The sequence below is a fragment of the Sinocyclocheilus grahami genome, unplaced genomic scaffold (genome assembly GCF_001515645.1).
Source record: "Sinocyclocheilus grahami isolate Dianchi unplaced genomic scaffold, SAMN03320097.WGS_v1.1 scaffold4.1, whole genome shotgun sequence".
Lineage (NCBI taxonomy): Eukaryota > Metazoa > Chordata > Actinopteri > Cypriniformes > Cyprinidae > Sinocyclocheilus > Sinocyclocheilus grahami.
The window spans coordinates 894,431-915,992 of record NW_015505183.1 but is presented as its reverse complement, the minus strand read 5'-3'; the positions used below and the strand labels follow the sequence as shown (position 1 = coordinate 915,992).

Sequence of the window (21,562 nt, the reverse complement as noted above, 5' to 3'; positions counted from 1 at the left end):
GCCCATAGTACTTCAGGCATTCTGTCCTCCTCCATTCCAGGAAGTAGGCCAAGAAAGGCTTAATCTGCTCTGTCCAGTTCGAGCACTGGACGCTTACGCACACAGAGCTGCCCCGTGGCATAAAGCAGATTAGTTTTTGTTTGTTTTGGTCCACCAAAGAAGGGATTTCCGGCGACCAAGCAGACTATGAGTAGGTGGGTGGTCAAGGCCATCTCACTAGCCTACGAGTCCTCTGGCCTCCCGTCACCTATGGGGGTCAGAGCGCACTCGACCAGGAGTATGGCGGCCTCCAAGGCTTTCAGCTTGGGTGTGGCCTTGCAGGACATTTGTGTTGCGGCAGGCTGGTCCTCTCCGCACACTTTTGTCTGCTTTTACAACCTAGACCTGGCATCTACCCTGTATTCTCGTTCCCAAAGCGAATCTTGACGCAGCTCGAGTTCCTGAAGGGGAACGTCTCTAGGTTACGTATGTAACCATGATTCCCCGAGGGAACGAGACGCTGCGTCTCTTTGCCATACTCCCTGCATCCCTGCAGGCGCTACTTCATCAAAACTGGGTGGCGCCCGGCCGGATGCACTTTTCTGATTTCTGGTGCTTACGTCACCTTGCTCGTGACGTCTCGCTGCTCCATTGGACGGATTGGACATGTGCTTCAGAACGCGGTCACGCAAGGGTGTTCCCAAAGCGAATCTCGACGCAGCGTCTCGTTCCCTCAGGAAACCATGGTTACATACGTAACCTAGAGACGATACATTGTATGCCAGTGCCAAAAATGTTTGTTATCCAAATTAATTGTCTCACCCAACAATTAGCCTAACCATTATTTTGTTGTTCTTCCTTAATAAGAAAGTGAATGTGTGAATATGTTAACTTAAACAATTAGATTATTAACAGGCTGAATTATTAAATTGTTGACATCAAATTAATTTTATTCTAAGACAAATTTAATTTCTTCAGTTGTCCGAGGCTGTTTATTAGTTGCATAAATTATAAGTTTAGTATCTAGTTAGATACTGAAGAACCTTGATACTAGTTTAGTGCTGAATTTTAGTATTGATCCAACCCTAAATCTAATGAATCAAAGGTTTGCACTTTAAAGCATGTGTACATTTCCATTATAGAGCATAGTGGACTCACTCTTCGAAATCTTGGCCTCAGGAGCCTCTGGGTTTTCTTTTGCCTCTCTGCTAAGTGACAGCTGCAGTACTGTATTAAGAGCCATGTGTTTATGATGCTACTGCTTTTTCTTTCCACCTTCACTCAAGCTTTGATTCCCAGAGGAGTCAAATTTATCCCTAAGCCTTAAGCAGAGTAAACTCGATGGACCCATTAGCATTGGCTCTAGATTTTTCCCTCTTAATAAGCTGGGGATAAAATAAGTGCTGGTGACAGCTTTTATCCCTGACCTGCAGACATCAGCAAATTTTCCCTACCGCAACCTTTCCTCGCTCTTCTCAATATAACCCTCCAAGATGTTTCTACAGACTTGGGCATTTAAAAATTTTCTGTCAAGAGGTAAGCTTCTGGACAGAGTGGCCTGTCTGACAGAAAGAAGAATCTGTAGAACCATGAACATTTTTAGGGGGAAAATATTAACTTTACAGAATTCTTTATGGCTTTATTCTGCCTTCTAAAACTGGTCAAAAAGTCGATTATTTTATTTTAGAAACAACAAAATTATATTTATAATAACATGCTCCAGGATTCGAACACATAACCTTTCAACCACTTAACCACATTGTTAGTATTATTATTATTTTTGAGCTTTTTGGTTAGATTTATTGTGCTTTTTTTGAAATGTACTGTAACAACAGCTATTTTAAACATAAAATAGAGCAGGGATCCTCAAATCTGGCCCACGAGATCCACTTTCCTGCAGAGTTTAGCTCTAACCCTAATCAAACACACCTGAGCATGCTAATCAATGTCTTCAGGATCATTAGAAAATCACAGGTAGGTGAGTTTGATCAGGGTTGGAGCTAAACTCTGCAGCGCATTGGCCCTCCAGGGCAAGATTTGAGGAACCCTGAAATAGAGTATATTTTCATTTCATGAGCTTATGTTGAAAGCATGTGTTCTCTACAAATACTGTATTTGTTCTTTTTTAGTTTCATTCTGCAAGTGTTTTTTAGCTTGGTGAGAAACAGACAGGACTTGATGCAAAACCGTGTAGTTTTCTTTTTGTTGAAATGATTTATCAGACACCCTAAATTGAGGATATTTGTGATAAAGTATCAGGCTCCATGACTGAAGGAAAGAGAAATCTCCAACTTTGATCTAAAACAAACTACAGAAATCTTCACATCTGTACATCTGTCTGAGTTATTTGTTTAATATTATGAGATTGAATGTGACTGAAATGTGTATTTGTTTTGTTTCAGGGAAAGCCTATGCGCCCGAGTTCTACTATGACACCTACAGCATTCTGTGGCAGAACAAACCTCGCGTCTACGGCTTTAAACTCCAGTGGACTCAAATGAATCCCAATGCGGTCGACCGTATCATGGCTTATCGACTTGGTATCAAGCAGGTGAGTGAGTCCATACGTTTACTTAAAGATGATGTCAAGTAGTTACCTAGGAATAAGTTTCTTCTCTGCTTTTTGTTTTATCAGTGGTGTGTACCAGATGTATGATGTCATTGATCTGTGGAAAACGTGTAAGGGTAAATTACTAAAAAAAAATGTTTAATTAAGTTTTAAAAGTGCCAAATTCTCTTTGTATTCATGCTGATTTCATATGGTATACCATTTAAAAAAATGTAACGACTCTAAAATGTCATATCAATGTGAAGTTTTTTGTTCAAATGATCTGATAATTATCTCTATGACACCATTTCCTGTTGTCAGCAGTATGACTTTTTCTGCATGTTTGTCACACCACATGGTTTTGATTTGGCTATGAATTGTAATTAATTAAAAATAATATATTCAAATGAAAAAATGTAAATTAAATTAATAAAATTTCACTGTAAATTACAAACATGCTAGGATGCATATAAATATATGAATTGCATTTTTAAGGTTTATTAAAATGTATTTGTATTTATTGAATATTGACTAGATAGGTGAAAAAAAACATGTTATTGGCCCGTAAATAGGAACAAAACCTTCATAGCTGAATTTTCAGGATAGTTTTTTAAAATAAAAATGCTGAATGTTCTCTTACCCAGATGTTCTCTTACCCACAATCAATGCAAATTAAATGCACCTTCTCATCTGTGAAAAAGACTATGGGAGAAGGGCTGTGCTCATGGCAATATGTAATTGTTTATATACTGTTCACATCTCTATAGTTTTTGTGTAGCGTCCATGCTAATGGTACATTTGGTGTACCTGTGTGCAGAATGGTGTGCACAATTGCTTATGAAGGCAGTGCAAAATTTATTTCTGTCAGGACCACTATCTTCAAAGATGATTGACAATTAGCATACAGTTTGGATTGGCGTTATGGTTCTGTTCTGGGCAAGAACTCCCTGCGCATCCATGCAGCCTAGCATTGATGAGAGCAGGGACAGCAGCAATATTCCCCCCCCCCCCCCCGGGGTAAACAGAGCAGAACCAACATAAATGTATTGTAGATACTGTTGAAGTTTAATAACTTTATGTACACATTTTAGAATTAGTCTGATTCAAAGGAGAATCAGAAGGCTGAATCCCGACTGACAGAGGAGGAGTCGGGGATGTAGGAGGGTAATTAATTATTGAGCAATGCGAAAACTGCTGATAATACTGAGGGACCTTATATATGAATGCTTAGATAGGTGTCGTATTCCTATAGGTAGATGGGGATCAGCTGATAGTCAGCTGATGCGAGCTTGACTAACATGACCTGCCAGAACTAACGTTACGCTTGATATTGATTTAGAAACAAGTTCAACTGTCAATATCCTACAAATATAGGATAAGTCAAAGAACATTATTAGGATTCATGAGAGTCATTTATGGTTACTGTTGACATAGTTCATGTCAGTGAAACAGATACGTTCTGTTCGGGCTAATATTTGACCAAGAGCTTTAGCACTCTCCGATGCGCTGTACTGTTCTGCCTTGGCGCGTGTGGTCACGCAGAGCAGTGCGGTTGTCAATTACGAGTCATCATCACACTGTTCTGTCACCCTCTCCTTCACACTTCCTCTTCTCAGCTGGAATGGCAGCGTCCTCGGCCATTTATAATGACATCATGTGGGTTGATTTATTCCTTGTCAGATTCGCCTTTGCTAGTGTCTGCCTACTGGTGCTCAAAGTCAATGCAAAGTACACATAGCACGTTTTGCCATGCCATACTACTGTTGTTGTTGTTTTTGCTTTCGCTGTATCCTTTGCTTCTGTTTCGTTTCTCTCTCCCTCTCATTCTCTCAGGCTTTTTGTCGTTTCCATTAAGGTCTCTGCATTGCTTGTGTTCTGGGATTGCATTGCATTATTAGTAGTGTTTACTAGTCTGAGCACTCTGCTTTTAATGCTCAAGGGATTGTTGAGCTTGAGATTAATTTTGTGTTTGCACATGAGCAATATTGGTTTCTAGGCAGTTGATGCAAGAGATTAGGGCTGGACAATAATTCAATATCAATATGTATCGCGATATAATTTTTTTCAATAACAGTGATATGATTTTTAAACACATTTCCGATATTTCGATATACATTACCAGTGTTTCCCATACATTGATTTATTTGTGGCGTTTGACTTCGTTGAATAAACATGAGCACTGCACGTTTCAAAATCATACAGACATCTGTTGTGGCCGTTCTTGGCCATTTTTATGAGGCTTTTTTAATAGTGTTCATATCGATATCGGAATTATATCGTATCGACGGAAATTAAGAAATATATCGTAATATAAATTTTGGCCATATCGTCCAGCCCTACACGAGATGTGCATGAACCTGTTTTTAATGACATCATCTTAGGTTAAAGGGATAGTTTATCCAAAAATGAACCTTTGGTCATCATTTACTCACCCTAATGTTGCTGCTAATTAGTGTTAATTTAATTAACGAAAAGTATGACGTAAAATGTTGATTGACAAGCTTTTTTTGCATGACTAAGACGAGACAATGACGAGACAACAAAGTCATTAAACGATAACTGGGACTATATCAACATGCAATATCTTTGATGAAAAAAGATAAATGTATCATAAATGTATCAATGAACATTTATTATTATTGTCCATGTTGAAAGCAGTTGTGGTGCTGCTTAATAGTTTGTAGAAACCATGATGCATTTTTTCAGGATTCTTTTGTAAATATCTTAACTGATCTATTTAATCCATCCTTAATGCTGAATAAAAGTGTTGCTTTCCTTAAAAAAAGTCTTACTGGACCCAAACTTTTGAATGTTAGTGTATCTTAGGTTCTGTAACTGGTCCCTAATTACTTTTTTTTCACTTTTGTCTTCATTAGCTAATTTTATAGGGCCCTGTTTATAAATTAATAAAAATATCCTATGTATTCTCTCTATTTATATTGGGTCATAAAGGCAACATGTATAATAATTATAAAATAATCAGCAAAATGGTGTTTAAAGTGGTTGTAGATGCAAAATAGCATGTCACACCACAGCATGCCAACTACCCATCTGCATGTGTCCTCTGGAGTGTAATGATCTTGATGGACCTGAAGAATAAAAAAATAATAAAATTCATGCCTCCCCTAATGTCTATGTATAACGTAGCTGTAGATGTCCATTAGTTTTACTAATAAATAATTTGACGCATGTAGCAAAAGCTGGCTTTTTTTCAAAAGATGCACAGGCTTGAAAAAAAAAAAGTATCTATCCATTTGACTTCCGATGATCATTATTTCCCAGCATCTGTCACATTTCATATTTACCTTTATCAGCAGAAAGCATTTAATTAATTAACTCTAAAAGAGAAATAACAGCATGCGTGTCATTTGCACTATAGAGAGGACGCCTTGTACTATCCTTGATGACTTCCCAACTGAACGCACACCTGGCACTGCAAAGAGAAAGAGAGAGAGTCAAAAACAAGAGAAGGGGCAGAAAACTAATTAACAGCTGTGTCCGGTGGGACGAAGCTGCTGTAATAAGATAAGCTTTACAGGAGAAATCAAGGATGGGACCCTAGCGAACAGAGGTTAGCTGTGTGAAGCGATTGCGGGGGCGTCCGTTCTGTGCTTTCGTGCATCTGTGTGGAGCTGTGTTTTGTGCCTGCAGTGGGTGGTGATTGACTCATCTGTTCTGATCATGATGGAGGAGTCTGGCCTCTTGGCTAACTCCTTATATTCTCTCTCTACACGGCCTCTGCACACCCTTTTTTGTTCGCCAACTATTGTTCTGCAGTTTATTTGTTCTGTTTAACACGCCGCTTTTCCCCTACGTGCTCATCCATCATGTTGTCTCGCCTGGTCACCTGTCGACGCGAGCGCCGCGCAACGCTCTGTGGGCTCATGGCCGCTTTGGCTAGTGACATTTCCAGGAGGTGACGGGCATGGGAAGTCTTAGCCCGACAATCCTAAATGAGAGGGTTTGGAGTGCACGCAAGCTAACGGAGACACTGCCAGCCAAGCATATTAGGCAGCGCTTCAGTGCCTAACCCTGGAACGGGCAATTTCACTGCGGGGGTCTGGCGTGTTTATGGATCCCCCAGGAATGAGATTGCTTACCCTTGCTTTTTATAGCCTTCACGTACTATATTAACACTCTTTGAGGCTGTGAACTTGGACAGAGCAATAAAAACGATGATTCTGAATATCTCTTTTTTTTCTTTTTTTATGTCATTTCTAGTAAAAAATGTTGAACAGTGTAACCCACAACTGAGATTCTTAAATGCGCATTGTTTAACGCAAGGTTTGGTGGATAACAGGCTTTCAGACTGATTGCTTGTTATTTCCTTTCATTCTGTTCAAAATTATAGTGGCAAAAAATATGCCAAATTAAGAAATTCGATAAGAAGCTAAGCATTGGCACTATTTAAACCTGGTATAAAGATCTTCTGTGGTCACTTGTTATCTAATTTCAAGGAGAATATTTGTTATTGTATCCTGATAAAGCACAAAAAACGCACATTACTGCTTCAAAATATACTTTTGAAAATAAATAAAATGGGAATCTTCTCACTAACATTTAGTAGAAGGCTTGCTATTTTGGTCACTGCATGTTGATATAAAGCAAACCAAAAGTCTTTTGCATGTAGATGTAAGAGCCTTTCCTATTTTTTTACGTGTTTTAAAGCCTCACGTAGCTGTCAAAAGTTGAAACCCTTGTGAATGATTGACAGGTAAGTAGGCGGCCCTAGTATGTGATGGGACAGCATGTATTTAACAGTGTGCTTAAATCAGCCAACATTAGTTTTTTTTTAATTATTATTTATTTAACAGTATTGGCCAATATGGAGTATTTCTCCTTTTCCCTATTTTTACATTTGGATTATGTTCAGTGTCATCTAATGCATATTTAAAGTAAATCTTTAAAAACAAATAAAGTAACACTGTTAAATGTTATCATTAGCAAACAGTACATTCATGCTGTACATTACAAAAATATAATAATAAATAGTATACATTTATTATAAGCTGTATCTCTGCAGTGAAATGAAAATAACTACTGGCTGGTATCGGCCATAATTATAATATCGGTACATTCCTAATCGAACCTGATATTATTACAGTAGCATTACTTTATAGTAGTTACTTTAGTTAGTCCATTTGGTAAGTTGCAGTGTAGCTGGGAAAGATATACAACCCCATGAAGATTTCTGCATATTCACAGATTCAGTATAAAAATTCTGTCTTTTGCTCTGATATGCAGCCATGTCCTCGAGGATTATTAAAGCCACTAGAGCACTGGACTCACAGCAGCAGTAAAGGCCAGCATGAACAGCCCTAATGTTTCTATGACCTCATTTTTCACTATACAGCCTACGTACTTCAAGTTTAACGAGCCCTCTTAACGTTTTTTCTGTGCTTATGGCACTTAACACGCTGTTGTAAAAGTCATCCTAACTTAGATGACATATAAGGTTACACCTCTGCAGTGCTGCAAGTTGCTTCAGCTTTCTGTTTAGAGGATGTTATACAGCACTTTGTAGAAACGTTGTATAACAATTAATCTTTAATTAAAGGGATTTCAGAGTTTACTTTAATGGGAATTAAGTGTCTTTAAAGATATTTTTGTAGCACTACCTTTAGCTCCCAGACTAGAGGAGAAATAGAAGCCTCTTTTACTGCTATAGTCCAACATTGTTTAATTCTCCAGCCATGGTAAAGGCATTTACACATAAATCCACATTATAGAAATCTAATTCCTCTCAATTCCAGATAGAAGACATAAACCAAATTTGGCTCCTAAAAGTGTGAAGTATACGAGATGTTTGTTGTGGAAAATACTCATATTGTTTCTCATTTCCAAAGCCCCTGTTATTGTTTTTTGCTCCTGCGGCCCTGAAATCCAGTTCAGGAACTATTCCATTTCATATTCAAGGTTTCACAGAGTTAATTTCCTAATTTGAAGTTACAGCTGTTTTCTTATCACAAGTAAATGAATATCATAATTTTCAATCGTTGCCCAATGTAAAATGGAGCCACAATGCACCTGTGGGATGACAGGTGACCCTCGGCCCCCGTTTTACCCCCAAGAACTTGTAGCGTGTTTGAATTGCATTCATGCTGTAAGTGTGTCATCATATCTCTGCAATGTTTCAACAGCATTGTCATTTGAAGTTACAGCTGTTTTCTTATCACAAGTAAATGAATATCATAATTTTCAATCGTTGCCCAATGTAAAATGGAGCCACAATGCACCTGTGGGATGACAGGTGACCCTCGGCCCCCGTTTTACCCCCAAGAACTTGTTGTAGCATGTTTGAATTGCATTCATGCTGTAAGTGTGTCATCATATCTCTGCAATGTTTCAACAGCATTGTGAGAATCTCTCTATTGATCATACTTTCCATGTAGTGCTGAGATGAAGCCTTTTACCTCGGGCTGCTTCTGGGACTTTGTTCCAAGTTACTTGCTCACTCTAACTTGAATATGCTTGCACTACTTTCGTTTTTAAATAAACTAAGTACAAACACAAATATAAAGGTGAAATATGCTGTTTTTTGGTTGTTAAAGTATGTACTCCCTAGACTATTTTAATATGGTTTCCCAAACTGGGATTCATGAGGGAACTGCAGGGGGTTTGTGAGTTGATGAAAAAACATATATATACTGTATATATATCTTACCTGTGTGCCATGTACTCTGACATAAAATGACAAAAAAAGGTACACATGAAAATGTTTAAATTGTAAAATCACAGGGGTGACCAAGTAAATATTTTATAATTGTAAACATTTTCTTTTATATAATTCCTGTCCTAAAGGATGATTTCTTAAAAAGTGTAAATGTTTTTAAAAAATTAGACATGTGAGCAGTTTAATATGTACATTTCTAGTTAGATCAAAGATGTTTGGGGATGAACTGCCTATAAAAAGTTCGGAATTGACTGCTTTATGTGCATACTTTTACAAATCCATCCAGTCGACTAGTGGCTGATGCATTTTGCCAGCAAAACTGAAAACCATTTTATCATTTTGGCAAGCACTATTCTGATTGGCTGATTTTACACAAGGGCATACAAGGATTTTAATCTGTCCATCTGAAAACAATGCTGTCTTGTGTACTGGAGTAGCCACGGTTTGCATGGTTACTAACATCTCTGAAAGTTGATTTTTGTTTATTAAGCACCTAGTAGCAATTTTAATTTAAAATAACATATTTTGAAAGATTTTCTTGACTACAATCAATGAAGTCAGAATTGAATTTTCAAGTAAATATTTTATAATTGTAAACATTTTCTTTTATATAATTCCTGTCCTAAAGGATGATTTCTTAAAAAGTGTAAATGTTTTTAAAACATTAGACATGTGAGCAGTTTAATATGTACATTTCTAGTTAGATCAAAGATGTTTGGGGATGAACTGCCTATAAAAAGTGGGGAATTGACTGCTTTATGTGCATACTTTTACAAATCCATCCAGTCGACTAGTGGCTGATGCATTTTGCCAGCAAAACTGAAAACCATTTTATCATTTTGGCAAGCACTATTCTGATTGGCTGATTTTACACAAGGGCATACAAGGATTTTAATCTGTCCATCTGAAAACAATGCTGTCTTGTGTACTGGAGTAGCCACGGTTTGCATGGTTACTAACATCTCTGAAAGTTGATTTTTGTTTATTAAGCACCTAGTAGCAATTTTAATTTAAAATAACATATTTTGAAAGATTTTCTTGACTACAATCAATGAAGTCAGAATTGAATTCTGAATTGAGGGTTGAATGTTTTGTTCTCCATTGAATTACCATGTATGGACAAAAAAAATAATTAAAAGGTCTTCTTTTGTGTTCCACTGAAGACAAATACGTTCTAGAAATAAATTACACTGACCCTGGTCGTGTGAGGACAAATAATGATTCTATTCTGTTCTATTCACAAAGTCTGACAGAGTCTGAAATCTCAGAGTCAGGGCCGCCCTCTGCTTCAATCTCTTCTGCAAACTCACTTATAGTGCTGCTTCAGTAGTGAACTCAGCAGGGCGCACTTATCAGATCTCTTCCCCCACATGACTTCCTCTTTTCCCCTCTGGTGTCAAATCCCATACTGTTCCCCCTCGTAATTCTCTCTCTGATAACTCATTCATTCTCATTCTTATACAGATCAGTAGCAGGCACTTGTCTTCTGAATTTGTTTACACCTTTTACAGTGTTACACTATAAAAAAGAAAATAATACTATAATGTTGTTGTATGTTTATATGAACATACTAGTTTATATAACTTACATACACTACCATTTAAATGTTTGGGGTCAGTAAGATTTTTGTTTTCTTTTATTCAGCAAGGATGCATTAATTTGATCAAAAGCAACAGACATTTATAATGTTAGAAGATATCTAAATTTCAAATAAAAGCTGTTTTTTTTTTCAACTTTCCATTGATGAAAAAATCCTGAATCCTGAAAAAAAATGCATCACAGTTTTTACAAAAATATTAAGCAGCACAACTGTTTTCAGCCTTGATAATACAGTGAAGATTGATTGATGAAAAAATATAACTGATTTTAATGGCTGCTGAAAAATCATCTTTGCCATCACAGGAAGAAATTACATTTTAGTAATTTTAAAAATTGCTAATATTTCACATTATTGTAGTTTTACTGTATTATTAATAATAAATGCAGCATAGTTGAGCATAATAGGTGGTATTCGAGTGGGTGAATTGTTTACTAGTAATTTGTTCATCTATTTCCTCCAGTTTTGTTGATTTGTGGATATGATAGGTAGGCATTATCATATTAACAAGGTAATCAGCCAGTAGCAGCTCTCAAGTGGCTTTTCACTTGTCTCACATGTATGCTTTGGGATCTCAGTGGGATCTCAAGGAAGGCAAAAGAGACATTGCTGCCTTCTAAGACATTGGCCACTTTTGGACAGTGTTACTTCCAAGCAATGAATAGTTTCTACATTACTCAGTCACATATTTTGTAATATTTGTTATATTTTGGTCATATTTGTTATGTTTGACCTCCATTGGGAAAACGCAATTGATGCAGATACACAAATGCACACATACACCCCTTGCATGCTAATACAACATCAAGGCCTCCACACACAGTAAAGATTCAAGGACACACTTCCATTCTACACTTTCATGCACACAGTTTCACACTGATACCCACCCACTGCTGACATGTTTCTCTTTCAGTCTGTGATGTAAATAACAGTAGGCCACCTTTTCATTCTATGAATTGTTTGTGCAGAGAGACAGTGTGCTAGGATACAGTTTTACATTTACAGTACCATAACAAGAATAAATTAATCTCCATTGCAGCAAAGTATTTGTGTCTGTACTGTAGCAAACAGCACTCGGCAGTCATCAAACTGGCCTGTGGGCTAATTCAAAGACTTGCACGACATCGACGCGTGGCCATTCTCTGGAAATATGCAATTTACATTTCACCGGATGAAGCATCTAGAGGTACAATGTCCTTGGGACTATGTGTGGGCTAACGTTAGCATAAAATCTTATTTACAAACGAAGCTCATTGCCATTAGTGTGCATTATGACAAAATAAGTCTTGTGTGAAGTCTTATTACCGGGGGCACGCTGGAGCGGTTACTCTGATGAAAGCGATTCATATTTTGAGTGCGCAGGTATGCGTGTATGTGCATATAGTTTGTTATTGCAGCTTCCAATCTCTCACTCTTTTTTTAGTTAGAACTCCCTTTTTTTTAGTTATTTTTCAGGCGTGTATGTGCATATAGTTTGTTATTGCAGCTTCCAATCTCTCGCTCTTTTTTTGAGTTCGAACTCAAGTAAACGTCCATTTTTTCAGTATCTGCTGTTAAAAAAAAGGAAGAAACTGAAGCAAATGTCAACAGAGGATTTGTTGTATCACGGTTCTAAACTGCACTAGAAATGCAGTGGACACAAACTGACATTAAAGGATTAGTTCACCCAGCAATGACAATTTGCTGAATATTTACTCACCCTCAGGCCATCCAAGATGTAGATGAGTTTGTTTCTTCATCTGAACAGATTTAGAGAAATTTAACATTACACTTTTTCACAAATGGTTCCTCTGCAGTGATTGGGTGCCATCCAAACAGCTGATAAAAACATCACAATAATCCACAAGTAATCCACATGACTCCAATCCATCAATTAACATCTTGTGAAACAAAAAGCTGCATCTTTGTAAGAAACAAATCCATCATTGAAATGTTTTAAGCTTCAAACCATTGCTTCTAGCTAAAATATCAATCCTCTATCCATAGTATTGCTTTCTCCGGTGAAAAAGTCATCTTGTCTGAATGAGGAGAGAAAAATGCACAGATCAAGCACCGTTTACAAGCGAAAACAGTTCTAAACAAATATGTCGGTGGATTTTGATGTGAGAGGACAACAAGGGATGGACTTTTTCACTGAAGGAAGTGTTAGTATGGATTATAGACTCCTATTTTGACCAGAAACAACTGTTAAAAGTTAAAACACCCTAATGATGCATGTGTTTCACACGCAGCTTTTCACTTCACAAGATATTAATAGATGGACTGGAGTCATGTGGATTATTGTGATGTTTTTCTCAGCTGTTTGGACTCTCATTCACTGCAGAGAGTCCACTGGTGAGCAAGTGATGTAATGCTACATTTTCCAAATCTGGTCAGACGTAAGATGTAAACTTGAATGACCTGAGGGCAAGTATATTTTCAGCAAATCTTAATTTTTGGGTGAACTATTCCTTCATATGCACATGGGGATCATTAATGAAATGCCAGTTTGCAACACTTGACTGCATTTGTAGACGGGTTAGCCTATATTTAGTGATCCTGTGTCACTCATAACTTACAATAAAGAGAGTTGACAATGTTTTAACGTGCTTAACCATAGCATGTTTCCCAATGGAGATATAGAATAGATGACGTTTCTATGTTTAGCATTTGCTGTACACGTAACTCATGCATAGATATAAGCCTTGGTATGCATTAAGGAGAGTTTTTTTAGATGTTCATAGATCAGTACAGCTTCACCTTTTGAACTTGTCCAGATGAACCTGCTGTGAGGAAAGTTTTGGTTTAATTCAAGAAACCTTCTGTTTGAGATCAGCACATCTTCACCTTTGACATTGTTCATAATTAAGCTGGCTATCCAAATAATTAGATTTCATAAACTCAGTATATTAACACTTGCAAAGATTTCATTGATTAGCTTTCCTTAGGTTGCCCCCAAGTATGCACTGAGAACAAAACCATCATAATTTGCTTTAATTGCCATGTTTTGAATTGCAAATCAGCCTTTTTTTCCCCCCTTAGATATCTTCGATCAAATACTAACGAGGTTCTTATTTACACAAAACATAATTTACTTTCTCCCATGTGGAGTTGATGTATCTCAGTGTACAAAAAGGTGTTTAGGTTAGAATATGCATAAGCGCAGAATGTCTTGTTCTCTTCATATCACCCCCCCCCCATCCTCCCGTCATCCCCAACTCTTTCTATGCTTGTCTTTATACAACAAGATTTGCTGAACGATGTCATGAATGAGAAGTAAGCCCAGTTGCCATAGCAACAAGCCATTTTACCTCCGACCGGCAACATACTGTTTACATATTACAATGAAGAACAAAAAAGCTAGAACAAATGAGGCAAAAGTACTTTCGATGAGAGCAGGTGAATTGGGATGTTTTTACTTTGTGCTATATTTGAATCGCAAAGACAGCTGTTATTTAGCGAGTGTAGCACACACCTTGTGTAACCAGCAAGTTCCAGTGCCCATAGAGAGATTATTTGACCTTTCCTTTTATTCATAAGAACAGCGATGGTGAGTGCTGATGTAGCAGTGCTGCAGAACATCATGTAGATTTTCATTTAGTCTATGAATTTCAGTGCTGATATCGTAAGTGGAGTTTGTTTTTTCTGTGTTCGCCACTGGATTACTGGGGCAGTTCCTCTTGAAAGGTTAACACAGATGTGTGTAGGGTTTTTTTTAATTAACCTCGCGTTTTGAGGATAATGTTTCTCTGTTTCTCTGACCAAAAGAAGAGGCCTGTATTCCTCTCTCTGATGATGGTATTTGAATAAAGGTCATGTTCAGAGGAAGGGAAATGTCAGGTTTGTATGTAAAGCAGAATAGCCAAAAATGCCTTAAATTATGCTGTGTGCTCAAATGCGAGTGGCGTAATTGTGCTCGGTTTGATTCGCAATCAGAATTCGTTGCCAAACTGCAACAGACCCAAGATTTATGAAAGAGGAAAATACATGCGGTTCAGAGCACAGATGGTTTACAGAAAAACCAGGAGGTAAACTCGAGCACTGTATTCAGGATTCTTTAGCTATGATAATGAGTTGAAGAAGAAAATTAGTTTATAAAAATATAATAATGCTTCTCTCGCGACCCCAGAGAAAGCCTTTGGCGTCGAGCCCCCACTGATTGTGAAACTTTGTTTTTTCCTTCTGCAGTTGGCGGCTTTGCCACATGTGTCTCAGGGTAGTGTTGTGATGAACCCTGTCGCGATGTGTGTCCTCACACAGAATAGATTACTGGCCTGAAGAGAAGTATCATATGCTGTGCTGTTTTGCCAGTACTGTAGATGTTTAAAAGGATAAAAATCTGTCATTATTTACTCACAACAATGTCATTACAAACTTCTAGTACTCATAAGGAGATTTCTTGTACTATATTTGGATATATGTAATATTAAATATTATGTACTATATTTGAATATATGTAATATTAAATGATCGTGATTAGCTAGCTGCTGCAGCAGAGAATATTATCAGTGATTAATGATTTATTTAATCACAAAAAGCGATAATATGTCTTCAGAAGATGTGGAATATAGTGTTTGTAATATACATGGTACCATTCAAATGTTTTTTTTTTAAGTCTCATGCTCACCGCACCATTTATTTGATCAAAAATACAGTAAAAACGTCTAGGTTACTTGTGTAACCCTCGTTCCCTGAAGGAGGGAACGGAGACGTTACGTCAGTGGCTGACGAATTGGGATCTCGCCCGAGAGCCCAATCAGCTGTGCACACTGAACCACATGAAAAAAGCAGATGCATTTCAGTTCTTTAATGACCCAATATGGTGTTGAAGGATGCTCCATGTCAAGTGTTTAGCTCTAGCGTAAAAAAAAACTTGACGTTGGGTTTTTCTTGTTTTGTTTGGAGGTTAAGAGTCAGTTTTTTTGGCATGCAAAAATGATCTTCTGTGATTCCCTTCAGCGGGGTTTAATTGAGTTTTTGGTTTAGCAGCTTTACATAGATAAGATCAAATGCTGCTGAAAGCCATCTGTGATAATACCACTTATGAATGTATTGATTTTTCTCTCTCTCTTTTTAAAGAGGAGAGACTTTAAAATAAGCTGTTGTTGTATGATGCATTGCAGGAGGAAGGTGCTTTGGGGAAAAACAGTCTATCTTTTCTTATATGTGCTTGCACCAATGCTTTTCCCCTCTACAAGGTCTGCAGGCATGGAATTAGAAATCTCACAGAAGCAATAAACAGTAATTGGATTTGGCGATGGAAATCTTGTTACCAGGAGAGAGAGAGACCCTGAGGGGAACACTGGCAACTTCTCAGGGCTATTGCTGCCACCCTCCCCTCCTCTCTCTTGCCCCACTGATTTAACCAATCATCTTGTCTTTGAATCTAGTGAGACCCGCGGTGACGAGGCTGACTGCCGGGGGAGTCTGTGTATGGCTGTCAGTCAGCAAAGCTCTGAGACAGTATTCATGAGGCTAAGATCAACAGCCACCACTTCCATCGTTGTGTATCTACAGCCTGCCTAATTGTTGTCACGTGGCAAAAATTCAAGTTTGCAAATGTTCACAATTAATCTGATGGCCAAAAGATCTCAACAATCCATGAAAATAATGACTGACCCATAGTAATGATAATTCTAGTAATAACCCGTCTCTCGTTGGTTGGACAAACAGCCATTTTAAAACAGATTGCAAATCCATTTGGTGCTACACTGAAGCCAGTATGATGTAAAATTGGCATTTAAATACTTGTATTAATGTTTAAGGTCCTGTTGTTTAATTATTTATTGATGCACATATTTTTTAAGGAATATTTTTTTTAATTTTAGAAATACATTCACTTTATTACCATACAAAAGTTTGGGGGTCGGTAAAACATTTTTATGTTTCTGAAAGACGCCTCTTATGATCACTAATGCTGCATTTATTTGATCAAAAATACAGTAAATATAGTAATATTGTGAAACAGTATTGTATGTTTTACTGTTTTCTATTTTAATATAATTTAAAGTAATAAAAATTACTCCAGTCTTCAGTGTCACATGATCTTTCAGAAATCATTCTAATGTGCTGATTTGGTGCTCAAGAAACATTTATTATTAATATCAATGTTGAAAACAGTTGTGCTGCTTAATATCTTTTTGTGGAAACCATGATACATTTTTTCAGGATTCTTTAATAAATATAAAGTTCAAAAGGACAGAATTTGAAATTGCAAAATACATTTTTTTTTTATATAAAAAATGTGTCGATTTAATGCATCGTTGCTCAATCCAATTTCATTTATTTATTTCATTAAAAAAAAAATTGTGTATGTCAGATTATGGAAGAAAAATGGGTTTTAAATGTCTTTTCATATTGACTTGATGCTCACAATTTGTGTACTTTCCTACAAAACAACTTTTGTGTTTACCCTCACTGGAAATGAAAACTTTTAATCCTAAATATTTGTAATGAATGATGTGTGAGGTCTTTGAGTTGCTGAGTTGACATGAGACTATAGACAAATAAAAGCTCAGGGTATTCACAAACACTTTCACAACTTTCAGATTCTCTGTGATTAGTTTACTGCCCGGCAGTTCACTTCAGGAGATCCAGGAAGATTTCATATAGGTGCTGGATTTTAATTAGATATGCCCTTTCTTTTACCACCACAATAATGACACGAGGCATCAGCAGAAATCCATTTATGCTGAAGGAATGAACGGACTTCTTCTAATATTGCATAATAATTCAACTTGCTGTAAGAAGTTAATTGAGAGGGTCAGGGAGCTAAAATGCCTTGTCAAAATCAATTAGCCAGCTCACATATTTCACTAAAAATGTAATAGTTTATTTTTTGCCCATTCAGGAACTTTTTGTGATTGTCACCTAATCCGCTTTCTTTCCACAGTGAAAAGCATCATTGTTTGAAAATGTCACCTCTGCTGTGTGTAGGTGTTTGTTTAGAGAATTTGTACAGATTTGCATCAGACAAGTGGGGCCATCTCAGGAAGCGCCAGTGCATTTTGATTAATGCCACTGGCCGGTGCCATTGTAATCAGAAAAGTTCAATTTGAAATAAAGACTGTGTTCTTAACTTAAAGAGTACAGACAGAGAAAAATACTAAGAGAGAAAGTGGCTACAATGTGGCTAAAATGGCTACAGAAATAAGCTGGTCAGCTCGTTTCAATATTATGCTCAGTATGTGTTGCATTATAATATAATTTTCATTTTTTTATTAATAGTACAGACTGAGACATCATATCATGATGTATGGTTTTTGTTCCCTAGGGACCTTTTGGGGCTCATTACTTGTGTGTGCTCTCTTGATGCTTAATCATAAGGTGTTGAAATAAAGAACTTGTAATTATGCTCTTTTCCTCAGACGGGGCATCAGAGATGGTGGGAGCAAGAAATCCCAACAGAAGACAACATCCAGAAAGGAGAACTACTCACCTACAACCTCACGGAACTCATTAAACCCGAGGCCTACCAGGTCCGCCTCACACCGATAACACGGTTCGGAGAGGGGGATTCAACGGAAAGGATCATTCGCTACAGTGGTAAGAAAAAGCTTCTTTGATTATGGTCATGTTTGTTTTTACTGTTCTCAGGTTTTTTTTTTTTATTACATGAAAGTACCATGGCATGGTTAGAACTTAGGCCTCAAAAAACTGTATATTCCGAGAAAGTACTGTGGGGCCAAAAATAGGGATGCACAATATATCTGTACCATATTAGTTATCAGTATTTGATTTATCTTTTTTATCGATTTAGGTTGATATTCAATGTTTGTACATAATTTCCCACTATTTTTTTTATTTTAATTAGATTTTCTTTGCCGTAGCCTAACTCTCACTTAAAGTTATTTAAAAAAAAATTAAAATAATAATAATAATAATAAAAACAGTAAATCCTTAACAACAATTAATCTTTAAATCTCTTTAGTGAATCGCAAAATGAATATCCAGTTTTCATGCTGCACAAATATGATGTTGATGCCTAAATTGATTTTTGTTTTTTTTATTATTATTATTATGATATATATTTTTTTAATTATTTAGAATCTTAATATAACCATGTGTCGGTTACAGTATCAGCCATAAAGTGAAATTCAAATTAATATCGTTGCATCCCTAGTAATAAAGTCCATAATATGGAAACTCTAGGATTTAAAGTCATTTTGAAATAAAATGTGTGTAATTTTTATTACACTTTTCTTTTTAATAATTTTGCATTCAGTTTAGTTTTGTTATGCATAATTTTTATTATTCAGTTAGAAAACTGCTACATTTTCACCAGTGATGTCAGACTTTTAGACCCCACTGACTGAGTGCTGTATATATATGTGTATATATATATATATATATATATCTGCTTGTGGAAATGCAAATATTTATCTGCTTTTGGAGAACATAGATAATAAACTAAGAATCATGTTAGCGTACCGATACTGACAGTGATGTGTGTCTGTGTACTGCCTGTCTTAAAGTCAAGGTCACTTATTAATAATAATTAAATTTACTTCCGGGAGGCGCAATGTGAGAGCAAGACGCGTGCGAAGGCAGCTCCGTTATTTTTCCATTGATATGTGAAGTAAAATTTTATTTTCACGTCATTAAGTTCAGAATACCCACTTAAGATGCCAAATAAACCCCAAAAAAAACCCCGAGAGACATTCAAGATGACTGTGGCAGCGAGGCCAGCACTGTGGCTAACAAGGCAGTGCTGGAGGGGATAGCTGCTCTCCAGTCAAATTTTCAGTTATTCAAGTCGGAGATAGTTGAAGCTATCGACAAGAAACTAGACCAGTTTTCGACCTCCATTAGAGCAGAATTAACTGCTCTCAAAAAAGAGACTGATGTCACTATCTCGGCCATGAAAAGCACGATGGACGACCAAGCTAAAACTATGGCGGAGCTCGAACGTTGCGCAACTTTTACTTCAGATACGGTCTCCGAGCTACAAAAGGAGGTTGAAAAGCTAACAAGTAGTGTCTCACAGCTCACTGAGAAATGTACGGACCTGGAAAGTCGCAGTAGAAGGCAAAACCTGCGCATTCTAAATATTAAAGTGGGCGAGGAGACTGGGCGCTATTGCACACCTGTTGAAGAATGCGCAATCTTTGGAAACTTTACCTTTGATCGACCGCGCTCACAGATCTTTGAGAAAATGCTCCGACAACACGTCATATCCCCGGGCCTTCATTGTTAAGATGCACTACTTTCACGATTGGCAGGACATCATCCGAAAAGCGGCTCAGGTCAAGCCCATCATTTACAACGGAGAGAAACTCCTGATATTCCCTGATCTCCCAGCTGCCATACTGAAACAGCGTGCCCGTTTTAACAGAGCTAAAGACCTACTTCGAGATCGTCCAGGGGTCCGCTTCGGATTTCTGTACCCAGCGAAGTTACGGGTCACACACAACAGAGAAGAAATATACTTCACGGATCCGGTAAAGGCGATCACATTCGCAGAGCAGCACTTTGGTGAGGGGGACGTGTCGACATCATAAACTCCTTATGGAACTTTATAGAGTCTACTAGACTGGGTTGGAACGCTGATCGGACAATTATAATTATGCGCTAAATTTTTATTTATTTTTCTCGACGTGATTTGTGTTATATTCAATGTTTATATGCTTCGCGGCTCGAATTAGTAAAGACTGAGCTGCCTGTGTGTACAGACGGACATCCATTACATCAATAGGAACTGTCCATTGGGCTCCTGCTAGACCAGATGGGCTGTTTTTTTACAGTCAAGTTGACTGTTTCTTGGTAAAATTCTGATTTGATGTTCAAGCAAACCTGTGTTCTCAGGTACGTTTCTGTTCTGTTTTCTCATTTAAATTTTTTTGTGATAAGGGATCGTGGGAGGGGATGTCTAATAGGGTTCTGTCTGTGGCTGCGTTCCGCGGTGGGGGGAGGTAACCAACGCAATAATTGGGATGGCTGCTGCTCAGAATAAGACACCTGACAGAGGGGTGGGAGCATTGACTTTTTCTTCTTGGAACGTTAAAGGTCTAAACCATCCTGTTAAACGAAGTAAAGTATTGTCTCATCTACAATCTATGAACACTGATATAATATTCTTACAGGAAACACACTTTAAAAATGACTCCCATTCCAAGCTAAGAGCCAGGTGGATAGGTCAATCTTTTCACTCTTCGTTCTCATCCAAGGCTCGGGGTACCGCTGTTTTAATAAGAAAAGGGATCCCATTTAAACATAGGGCTACGATTGCAGATAAGGAGGGGCGATTCATCATAGTTGCAGGAGAAATATTTTCAACACATATAACATTAGTTAACATTTATGGACCGAATTTTGATGATCCACGCTTTTTTAAAAATGTGTTTTCCTGGATTCCTGATATATCACTTACTAATTTAATTATTGGGGGGATTTTAACTGTGTCCTGGACCCATATTTAGACAGATCCTCTGCTCAGCGTGCTCCCCCCTCTAAATCCAGGGACTTTCTTAACATGTATATAAAAAATTCTAATGTTGGTGATGTATGGAGGCTAGCCAATCCAACGGGGAGAGATTACGCCTTTCATTCACAGGTCCACAACGTTTATACTCGTATCGACTACTTTCTAGTTGATATGAAGTTAATTCCCTTTACGTTCAACGCCACCTATCATAATATTTTAATCTCAGACCATAGTCCAATTAATTTGCTCTAAAATGATCAGAAATTGCAACAACTCAACCATTGTGGCGGGCAGACCCCCATTTATTAAAGAGCACAAAATTCTGTGAGTACTTGCGTATACAGCTAGAGGGATTTTTTTAAA

At 37.4% G+C, this 21,562-nt stretch overlaps 1 protein-coding gene and 1 long non-coding RNA gene across 2 annotated transcripts in view; one reads left to right on the top strand and one right to left on the bottom strand.

Moving 5' to 3' along the window:
* LOC107582447 (MAM domain-containing glycosylphosphatidylinositol anchor protein 2-like) overlaps positions 1–21,562 on the top strand; it is a 187,093-nt gene that overhangs the window by 131,848 nt on the left and 33,683 nt on the right. Inside the window, exons 10-11 of the mRNA XM_016268294.1 lie at positions 2,382–2,530; positions 18,144–18,321. Of these exons, the coding sequence (XP_016123780.1) occupies positions 2,382–2,530; positions 18,144–18,321 (327 nt within the window). The remainder of the gene's footprint in view (positions 1–2,381; positions 2,531–18,143; positions 18,322–21,562) is intronic.
* Positions 12,889–17,679, bottom strand: LOC107582465 (uncharacterized). Its single transcript, XR_001608954.1, has 3 exons — positions 17,667–17,679; positions 15,439–15,440; positions 12,889–12,962 (listed from the first exon to the last, which is right to left on the bottom strand). It is a non-coding gene; the product is annotated as an uncharacterized lncRNA (long non-coding RNA).